The sequence below is a fragment of the Lampris incognitus genome, chromosome 5, assembly GCF_029633865.1.
Source record: "Lampris incognitus isolate fLamInc1 chromosome 5, fLamInc1.hap2, whole genome shotgun sequence".
NCBI classification, from domain to species: Eukaryota; Metazoa; Chordata; class Actinopteri; order Lampriformes; family Lampridae; genus Lampris; species Lampris incognitus.
In genome coordinates, this window is record NC_079215.1 from 22775903 (window position 1) to 22786873 (window position 10971).

The 10971-nt window shown below is 43.4% G+C and overlaps 1 protein-coding gene across 2 annotated transcripts in view; it reads right to left on the minus strand.

Moving 5' to 3' along the window:
* mad1l1 (mitotic arrest deficient 1 like 1) overlaps positions 1–9346 on the minus strand; it is a 95005-nt gene extending 85659 nt beyond the window's left edge. Inside the window, exons 1-7 of one of the 2 annotated variants that reach the window (XM_056279681.1) lie at positions 9237–9346; positions 2465–2637; positions 2230–2370; positions 1886–2065; positions 1508–1632; positions 1270–1351; positions 1044–1174 (exon numbers count right to left, since the gene is read on the minus strand). In XM_056279681.1, the coding sequence (XP_056135656.1) occupies positions 1044–1174; positions 1270–1351; positions 1508–1632; positions 1886–2065; positions 2230–2370; positions 2465–2611 (806 nt within the window). In that variant the 5' untranslated portion in view covers positions 2612–2637; positions 9237–9346. Of the gene's footprint in view, positions 1–1043; positions 1175–1269; positions 1352–1507; positions 1633–1885; positions 2066–2229; positions 2371–2464; positions 2652–9236 lie in introns of both variants that reach the window. The other variant, XM_056279682.1, reaches the window with a different exon arrangement.
* Between the last annotated feature and the right edge of the window lie 1625 nt (positions 9347–10971).

Below are 10971 nucleotides of genomic sequence, written 5' to 3' on the forward strand. Positions count from 1 at the left end.
AAGAAGATAGTGCATGCAGGGTGGAGAAGAGTGTCAGGAGTGATTTGCGATGGAAGGGTACCAGCAAGAGTTAAAAGGAATGTTTACAAGATGGTTGTGAGACCAGCTATGTTATATGGTTTGGAGACAGTGGCACTGACAAAAAGACAGGGGGCAGAGCTGGCAGAGTTAATGATGCTAAGATTTTCCCTGGGAGTGACGAAGAAGGACAGGAAAAGGAACAAGTATATTAGAGGGACAGCTCAGGTAGGACGGTCTGGAGACAAAGCAAGAGAGACAAGATTGAGATGGATTGGACATGTGTGGAGGAGAGATGCTGGATATACTGGGAGAAGGATGCTGAATATGGAGCTGCTAGGGAAGAGGAAAAGAGGAAGGCCAAAGAAGAGGTTTATGGCTGTGGTGAGAGAGGACATGCAGTTGGCTGGCATGACAGAGGAAGATGCAGAGGACAGGAAGAAATGGAAACGGATGATCCGCTGTGGCGACCCCTAAAGGAAGCAGCCGAAAGTAGTAGTAGTAGATTGGGACAACCCCAGACAGGACTGCGAAAAGATCTTGTGGCTTAAGTTTGAATCTGGTAACATCTGGTAACAGTACAGAATGTCCTGGGTTCACAATCAGTTTTGAACAGCCACAGGACCATCCTTCTGATTGCCCCAGGAGGGGCAAATGGAGCCTAAAATTGGCCCAATTATCTTGGTCACCACCCCTGCTCCTGGAGAGCTACCGTCCTGCTGGTTTTCACTCCAACCATAATTTAACACATCTGATTCAGTTAATTAAGGTCTTGGTAAGGAGGTAATCAGTAAAATCAGAGGTGTTAAATTAGGGTTGGATTGAAAACCAGCTGGATGGTAGCTCTCCAGGAGCAGGGTTGGTGACCACTGTTCTAGTGTATACCCACCCTAATGAGTTTTTGATGTTGGAAGTACTATATAGGTTCAATCACTGGAACATCCATGCCTTTAAAAAATAAATGGAAGTGTTTGTCCTTGTCCAAGATACTTTTACTTGGAGCAAGAAAACCCAACACAGTTTACCTGAGGTAGGCATTGTCATCTCGAAGGCGCCGCACCTCCTTGTCCAGATCTTGAACCCTGGCCACTTCAGATTTCATCATTCTCACCATAGCAATATCCTGCTCCTGGAGGGCTAAACGCCTTTCCAACTCCTAGTCAGATTGGAGGAGAACCAGCCAAGAAGAATTACTAGTTCTGTCCGCCTGTCTGTCTGTGTATGGGCAAAATGAGTGTGTATCACGTATACCTTAATTTTGATGATATGATCAGAGCAGGTGGACTGGGCAGACTGGAGACTTTGGCAAAGCTGGGAGACATCTTGGTACTTTCTGATAATTACATCAATCAGAGGACACCATTAGGCACAGAGCTTTAAAAATACAAACAGTACTGATTGGTTGGTACTCAATCGAAGTATTTTACTTACCAAACTGCCCTACACAGTGAAACTAGGCTAATTCAGGATGGAGAAGCAAACAGTGTACCTGCGCTGTATATCGAGCTGTTCCTGCAGTGCCTCATTTTCAAGAGTTTGAGAGGATATCGTACATTCTTGATTCTGAACCTTCTGCTTCAGCTCTCTAATTTCATCTTTCAAAGCACTGTTTCCCTATGAAACAGAAAATGCAAGAGCTGACTTAAGAGAGGAGAGCAGCAGAGAGGGAAAGTGTCTGCATTTGAGTGTGAGTGGGTCTACCTGTCCAAAGGAGTTGAATCGAGTCCAACTGGACTTGGTATATATCCATGAAGACGTTTCGCCTCTCATCCAAGAGGCTTCATCCAAGTCCAGTTGCACTCGATTCAACTCCTTTGGATAACCATGACCTGGATGAATGAGAACATTCACAGACACGTGGGTCTACCTGGTTAGCAGTGTTCAGTCGAGTGTCTCGCTCCTCCAATTTCTTGTTCAAGCCCTCCAGGTTCTTGCTAAGAACTCTGTTTGCATCCATCTGTTCTGACTGGCTCTGAGCTGCTTCGGCCTCTCTCTCCTCCAGCCTCCTAATTTGCCCCAGGAGTCCCTGGTTCCGGTCCAATTCACGCTTGGAACACAAAATATTGCGATACACTATTTAAACAATGTTATCCAACACTATAATCAGGTTATGCGAGTGTTTCAGTGTGTCAGCAGGAGAGGGAAAAGGGTTGATTAGGAGCATACACCATTAGTATGGCAACATCAAGGTAAGAAAAGGATGTGCTGTACCTCCAATTCTCGTGCATTATCAGAAACAGCCTTCTCTAGTTCAAAGCGAGCCCTCTTGTGACTCATCTCCATCTGTTTCTTCTCCTGATCCATCCTAATGTTCAGATTCATAGAGTGCGACTTCTCCACTGCGTCCAACAGCTAAGACACAGCACACACTCTCGTCAGTATGAATGTGTTTGGATTAGGTAGTGCATCTAAACATATTGTTGAGGGCGTGTCAGTGGACATATACCTCCATGCTGCGTTTGTACTGCATCTGAATGTCGCTGCTTCCGGCTGTTGAGTGCTCCGAGAGTCTCCGAGAATGATCAGGACAGGTGATAAAGGAATTGAAGGACTTGAGGGTTGCGTATACAGTGGTGTTATCTTCTGTATCCATAGTCACAGAACCACCAGTGTCAGGACCTGCAGTTTGGAAACTTGTGCATTTACCATGAAGCAAAATTATAATTAATAAGATGAAGAACAATGATCAGTATACCGAGAGAACACTTGGTAACAGTCGTTGAGCTAAAATAACTTTTTTTTTGCTCAGTAATATACTAGTCTGACATATGTATTAGGGGTGGAGCTGAATCTGAATACGGTATTCGGCAAAGCACGAATAGTTGGTTTTTACAAATATTTACTTCGTACAAATATTTAAAAAAAATGTTTTTGGGAATGTGGGGAAGCCTGGCCTGAGTGGCTAAAATGTAGGAGGCAGACTCAAAACAGTTTCTATATAATAAAATTATTCATTTACAGGGTGTAGCTACATAATGAAAGAATGAACAAAGCAACTGAACAAATTAACAGTATTAACTTAACAAAACTCATAAATTGATTTTTAAAGTAAAAATTAAATAAACAAAACTCAACTCACAACAACTGAGCTTAAATTATCATGAAATAAACAAAACTCAACTCATAACAATTGGAACATCTCGTGCACACATCTACACCCTGACGTCCTGCAGCCCCCTAACAACTCCAAAGCTACTGCTTAAATCCTCCCCTTGAGTTGATCAGCAGCTCCTGAGTTTAGGCTGCACCACTGTGGCAAGGAAAGTCAATACCTCATACCAGTTGAGATGATGGGACAAATGGTTGTGTTCTCACCCACTTTGTCACAGGGAAGGAAAAAAAAAAAAGTCAAATAACTGGTGTTCCTCATAATGGTCATTCTAGACGGTAAGCGACACTACGCCTGTAAACCCACTTGGATCCGTGGGGTCTCAATGTGCTCCTCATGTGAATAGACTGGCAGACAAGCACTCTGCGAGTAAAACGCCAGGCACTCTAAGCATGGTAACCATGGAAACGGCTTCTGTGCACTACTGTATCCCTGCCGGAACAACTGTATATTCTTTACAGGCTGTAACAACATATTAAAATATATCTTCTAGAAATATTGAAAGAAAGAGTCTATAACTAAATAACAAAACTACTGACTTTCATATTAGTTCAGTTAGTTAGTTTACAAGAGAATTGAGTTTAGTTATTGCATGCTATTTTTTCTGGGATGGAGATATTTGGTGCATCTGGCTCCAGTAAAGCTGGGGTGAGTATCAGGTTACCTTTTGAACAGCACAAAAAATTGCTGTTGTTGCAAGCTGAAATGGAAAAGTTGGCTGTAGGGAAATTAAGAAGGGGGACAGAAATTAAAAGGCTTGATCTGGAAGAACGCAGGTTAAGTTTGTGTTATGTTGGTGATGTGGGGCATGTCTCTCTTGCTTCTCCTGGGCCTTCACGTTCGTTTGGTTCCTCAGTTTTGTGAAAGGGCCCCGGACACGTTGTTCTCACTTTTTGAGTGAGTGTCCGAGAGTGGGGATTGGTCTGATGCTGATCGCACGTAGGCACAGGAAGCACACTGAGCGCTGAGTACGGTACTCCGCACTCAGTGTGGCTGAAAGCAGTTTACGCATCAGTCAAAGCTGCAGTGTTAGGGTTTACGAGTTGGTGCCAGAGACGTATCGCCAGAGGTTTAAGTCTTGGGAGAAGTCTGGTAGGCAGGACACAGATGCCAGGGAGTTAGTCACTCATTTTAATTGTTGGCGTACTTTACTAACAAGGCTGTATCTTTCAGTTTATAATACAATTGATAACTACTACTACTTTCGGTTGCCCCTGTTAGGGGTCGCCACAACGGATCATCCATTTCCATTTCTTGCACTGAGAATAATAGAACTGATAACTACACTACCGTTCAAAAGTTTGGGATCACCCAAACAATTTTGTGTTTTCCATGAAAAGTCACACTTATTCACCACCATATGTTGTGAAATGAATAGAAAATAGAGTCAAGACATTGACAAGGTTAGAAATAATGATTTGTATTTGAAATAAGATTTTTTTTACATCAAACTTTGCTTTCGTCAAAGAATCCTCCATTTGCAGCAATTACAGCATTGCAGACCTTTGGCATTCTAGCTGTTAATTTGTTGAGGTAATCTGGAGAAATTGCACCCCACGCTTCCAGAAGCAGCTCCCACAAGTTGGATTGGTTGGATGGGCACTTCTTTGAGCAGATTGAGTTTCTGGAGCATCACATTTGTGGGGTCAATTAAACGCTCAAAATGGCCAGAAAAAGAGAACTTTCATCTGAAACTCGACAGTCTATTCTTGTTCTTAGAAATGAAGGCTATTCCATGCGAGAAATTGCTAAGAAATTGAAGATTTCCTACACCGGTGTGTACTACTCCCTTCAGAGGACAGCACAAACAGGCTCTAACCAGAGTAGAAAAAGAAGTGGGAGGCCGCGTTGCACAACTGAGCAAGAAGATAAGTACATTAGAGTCTCTAGTTTGAGAAACAGACGCCTCACAGGTCCCCAACTGGCATCTTCATTAAATAGTACCTGTTAGAGCCTGTTTGTGCTGTCCTCTGAAGGGAGTAGTACACACCGGTGTAGGAAATCTTCAATTTCTTAGCAATTTCTCGCATGGAATAGCCTTCATTTCTAAGAACAAGAATAGACTGTCGAGTTTCAGATGAAAGTTCTCTTTTTCTGGCCATTTTGAGCGTTTAATTGACCCCACAAATGTGATGCTCCAGAAACTCAATCTGCTCAAAGAAGTGCCCATCCAACCAATCCAACTTGTGGGAGCTGCTTCTGGAAGCGTGGGGTGCAATTTCTCCAGATTACCTCAACAAATTAACAGCTAGAATGCCAAAGGTCTGCAATGCTGTAATTGCTGCAAATGGAGGATTCTTTGACGAAAGCAAAGTTTGATGTAAAAAAAATCTTATTTCAAATACAAATCATTATTTCTAACCTTGTCAATGTCTTGACTCTATTTTCTATTCATTTCACAACATATGGTGGTGAATAAGTGTGACTTTTCATGGAAAACACGAAATTGTTTGGGTGATCCCAAACTTTTGAACGGTAGTGTAAGTGTTCATAATTATAAGTTTACTGGAAAACACTTATTTTAACACTTTAATATAGAAGTGTAACCAGCCACTGAGGATGTACAAGCCAGTGCATTCTTAGTGCCCAGATAAATGGGGAGGGTTGCGTCAGGAAGGGCACCCAGCATAAAATCTTTGCCAAATCAAACATGTAGATCATAAATCAGATTTCCATACTGGATCAGTCAAGGCCCGGGTTACCAGTGACCGCCACCAGTACTGTTGGCCAGCAGGGTGTCGGTGGAAACTATGCTACTGTTGGGAAAAGGAGAGGGGGAAGACATGTGCAGACGCAGCGGGAGAGGAGTAAGTGTAAGAGTGTGGAGGTGAGAATTGGAACTTTGAATGTTGACACTATGACTATTAGAGGGAGAGAACTGGCTGATATGATGTAGAGAAGAAAGGTAGGTATACTGTGTGCAAGAGACCAGGTGGAAGGAGAGGAAGGCCAGGAGCATTGGAGGAGGGTTCAAACTTCTACCATGGTGCGAATGGGAGGAGAAATGGGACAGGGGTAATTCTGAAGGAAGAGTATGTCAAGAGTGTGTTGGAGGTGAAGAGTGTCAGACAGAGTGATGAGTATGAAGCTGAAAATTGAAGGTGTGTTGATGAATGTTATCAGCACATATGCCCCGCAAGTTGGGTGTGAGATGGAAGTGAAAGAAGAATTCTGGATTGAGTTGGATGAAGTGGAGAGTGCACCCAAGGAGGAGAGACTGGTGATTGAAGTAGACTTCAGTGGGCATGTTGGTGAAGGTAACAGGTGACGAGGAGGTGATGGGTAGGTATGGCGTCAAGGAGAGGTATGTGGAAGGACATATGGTGGTAGATTTTGCAAAAAAGGAAGGAAATGGCTGTGGTGAATACATATTTCAAGAAGAGGAAGGAACACAGGGTGACATATTAGAGTGGAGGAAAGTGCATACAGGTGGACTATATCTTATGTAAGAGGCACAACCTGAAAGGGATTGGATACTGCAAGGTGATGACAGGGGAGAACGTAGCTAGGCAGCATCGGATGGTGGTCTGTAGGATAACTATGGAGACAAGAGGAAGAGAGTGAAGGCAGAGTCCAGGATCAAATGGTGGAAGTTGAAGAAGGAAGCTTGCTGTGTAGAGTTCAGGGAAGAGGTAAGACAGGCACTGGGTGGGAGTGAAGAGTTGCAGCATGGCTGAGCAAGCACTGCAGAAATAGTGAGGGAGACAGCTAGGAAGGTACTTGGTATGTCATCTGGACATAGGAAGGAAGACAAGGAGACTTGGTGGTGAAATGAAGAAGTACAGCAAAGTATACAGTGGAAGAGGTTGGCAAAGAAGAAGTGGGATAGTCTGAGAGACGAAGAAAGTGGACAGGAGTACAAGGAGATGCAGCCTAAAGCGAAGAGAGAGGTGGCAAAAGAAAAGGCATATGGTGAGTTGTATGAGAGGTTAGACACTAAGGAAGGAGAAAAGGACTTGAACCGATTGACAGATGGAACAAGCTGGGAAGGATGCGCAGCAGGTTAGGGCGATCAAGGATAGAGATTGAAATGTGCTGACAAGCGGGGAGAGTGTGTGGAGAGGGTGGAAGTTGTACTTTGACAGGCTGATGAATGAAGAAAATGAGAGCGAGAGAAGGTTGGATGATGTGGGGATAGTGAATCAGGAAGTAGGGTGGATTAACAAGGAGGAAGTTAGGGCAGCTATGAAGAGGACAAAGAGTGGAAAGGCGGTTAGTTCAGATGACATACTGTGGAGGCATAGAGGTGTTTAGGAGAGATGGCGGTGGAGTTTTTAACTAGACTGTTTAATACAGTCTTGGAAAGTGAGAGGATGCCTGAGGAATGGAGAAGAAGCATACTGGTACCAATTTCCAAGAATAAGGGTAATGTGCAGAACTGTAGTAACTACAGAGGTATAAAGTTGATCAGCCACAGCATGAAGATATGGGAAAGAGTAACACAAGCTAGGTTAAGAGGAGAGGTGACGATTAGTGAGCCGCAGTATGGTTTCATGCCACGAAAGAGCACTACATATGCAATATTAGCTTTGAGAATGTTGAAGGAGAAGTATAGAGAAGGTCAGAAGGAGTTACATTTTGTCTTCGTGGATTTAGAGAAAGCATATGACAGGGTGCCGAAAGAAGAGGTGTGGCAGAGAAGTATGTAGGAGTGGTGCATGACATGTATGAGAGAAGTGTGACATTGGTGAGGTGTGCAGTTAGAATGACAGATGGGTTCAAGGTGGAGGTGGGATTATATCAAGGATCGGCTCTGAGCCCTTTCTTGTTTGCAATGGTGATGGACAGGTTAACGGACGAGATCAGGCAGTAGTCTCCATGGACTATGATGCTCGCAGATGACATTGTGATCTGTAGCAAGAGTAGGGTGCAGGTTGAGGAGAACCTGGAGAAGTGGAGGTAGGTGTATGAGTTTAAATACTTGGGGTTAACTATTGAAAGTAATGAAGACTGCAGAAGAGAGTGTAGGCAGGGTGGAGTGGGTGGAGAAGAGTGTCAAGGGTGATTTGCGATTGAAGGATACCAGCAAGAGTTAAAGGGTAGGTTTACAAGATGATAGTGAGACCAGCTATGTTGTCTGGTTTAGAGACAGTGGCACTGACGAAACGACAGGAGGTGGAGTTGGAGGTGGCAGAGTTGAAGATGCCAAGATTTTCATTGGGACTGACAAAGAAGAACAGGTTTGGGAACGAGTATATTAGAGGGACAGGTCAGGTTGGACGGTTTGGAGACAAAGCAACAGAGGCAAGATTGAGATGGTTTGGACATGTGCGGAGGAGAGATGCTGGGTATATTGTGAGAAGGATGCTGAATACAGAGCTGCCAGGGAAGAGGAAGGCTAAACAGCAGGTTTATGGATGTGGTGAGAGAGCACATCCAGGTGGCTGGTGTGACAGAGGAAGATGCAGAGGACAGGAAGAGATGGAAACGGATGATCCACTATGGCGACCCCTAACGGGAGCAGCCTGACGTAATAATTAAAAACAAAAACAGGATTGTAACGCCTATTTCCACTTTTATGTTGAATAAAAATACAAATAATGTTGTTGCCTCAACAAATACAGATACAAATACTAGGCTCTCTGCAAATCCCTAATATGTATAAAAGTAGACAATGTCACCGTCACGTGAATGTGAAGTTAGCCTACTTTTGGCAATCACGTTACTTCGAGGTAACGCTGAGGGGCTACCGTTTGTTACCAGTGGTAACTTTACATGACGTTACGTTAACTGTGATTGCTTTCTGACTCCTAGTTAAGTTGTTAGCGATAAAGTTATGTATCCTAACTTATTTGAACGCTTGATACGAAACTACTGTAGCCAGTATTTGCTCAGTTCAAATTTGTAGTTTGAGAAACCGTCCCGATTACGACTTGTATCAACTTTCCAGTTCTCTCGCCCACGTCATTTGAACTTAAATTGTACCAACCTAACCTGGGTTAATAAACTAGTCAACTTAACCAAGATCATAGTTAGTCTAGGATACTTCAGCAAGTCCGGGTTCGTATCTTGCGTTAGCTAGCTAGTAACGTTACTACAGCCAGCAAGCAGTCATCAATAACTTCGTTAGATGCATAACCGTTTTTACACCTTCAGTAATTTTGCTTACCTGTTTGCTGATAGTATCCGCAGATAGCAGGTAGATAATGTATCTACACGGGTCTTATGTCATACCATTAAGCCAAACGCTTCAGCTAGCCCGGTGAGGGGACTCTTCTGTCTTCCTTCTTTCCTTTTTTTCCCCTTGTTTTATTGGCGGTTGGCAAACATTGATTTGGTACATTACCGCCACCAACTGGAATGGGAGTGGAACAGAATATCTAGTAAAAAAAAATAATAACAACAAACAAACAAAAAAAACAAATTTAAAAAAAAAACACACACACAACTCATATCTTCTCAACTAGTTATTTCACAAGTTTCTGAGAGGAACTAAAAGCCTCTCTCAGCAGCTGCTGCTGCTGCTGCACGCCATCTCCAGAAACTGCTACAACACACCGAAATGTCCTTGCTGCATCTACAATTATGTCAATTCTCTCTGATTTTCTTTCTACTCCAGCAGTACAGTTAACTACCGTTGCCAAAAATACCAAAAACTTAATCTGGCCCTACAAAATGTAATTATCATTATTATTATTATTTATTTTGTGTTTCCTGTTTTACATCCTGTAGAGCCTGGTCCAAACTATGGACCTGAGGCACTACAGGGCAGATGTCACTTGATTGACAGTACTCGTCATAATATGTGGGCTGTTCCAAGTAGGGTGATTTTCTGGACTGCATGGATGTTGATGTTGCCTGGGATACAGTTGGTGAACTTTTCCATTCCCTTCTTCGTGAGTCCTAGAGCTCTCATGACCACTGGTGTTGTCTCGGTCTTCATACCCCACATCCTGTTGATTTCAATCTCCAGGTCTTTGTATTTGGTCAGCTTCTCTGTGACTTTCACTGAGGTGTTTTTTTCGGATGGTGTTGCCATGTCGATGAGCATGCACCTCTTTTACTTCCTGTCCTTGATAACGATATCGGGCTTGTCGGCTTTTATCTCACTGTCAGTGTGGATGGGCATGTTTCAGAGGATGGTGACATCATCATGCGACTCTGAGTGTTGGAAAAGCGCTATATAAGATTGATTTATTATTATTATTATTATTATTGTGTGTTGGTCCTGTGATGGCCTGGCGGCCTGTCCAGGGTGTCTCCCCGCCTGCCGCCCAATGACTGCTGGACTAGGTTCCAGCATCCCTGCAATCCTGAGAGCAGGATAAGCAGCACAGATAATGGATGGATGGATGGATGTTCTCACTGACCATCTTTGGCTGATGTTCACTTCTCAGTCGTCTTGATCTTGTATCGCCTGCAGATCTTCCAGTGCAGGTATGCTGCTGCCTTGTTGTGCCTGGATACGTATTTGGTCTTTGCCAGTTCCGGGCAGCCTGAGACAATGTGGTCGATGGTTTCTTCATACATTCCACAGATTCTGCATTTTGGGTCTGTTCCATCTTTGATGATGCGATGGTGATAGGATCTGGTTGCCAGGCTCTGGTCTTGTGCAATGATTATCAGGCCCTCCATCTTTGCTCTCAGTCTGGTGCTCCTCAGTCACTGGTGTGTCTTTTCTTCGTTCACGTCTCTTATTATTATTATCATTATCATTATTATTATCATTGTTATTATCATTGTTTTTCTCCATTCTTTTAGCAGCTTCAGCATACGACAATCTCTGTTCTGCTCTCATCTTATTCACTTTCTCTTCCTTAATTCTTTTTGGACACTGTGCTGCCCCCGTATCATGATGTCCCTTGCAGTGCAGGCCCTTGCTTGTGCTTTATCAACTTTACAAT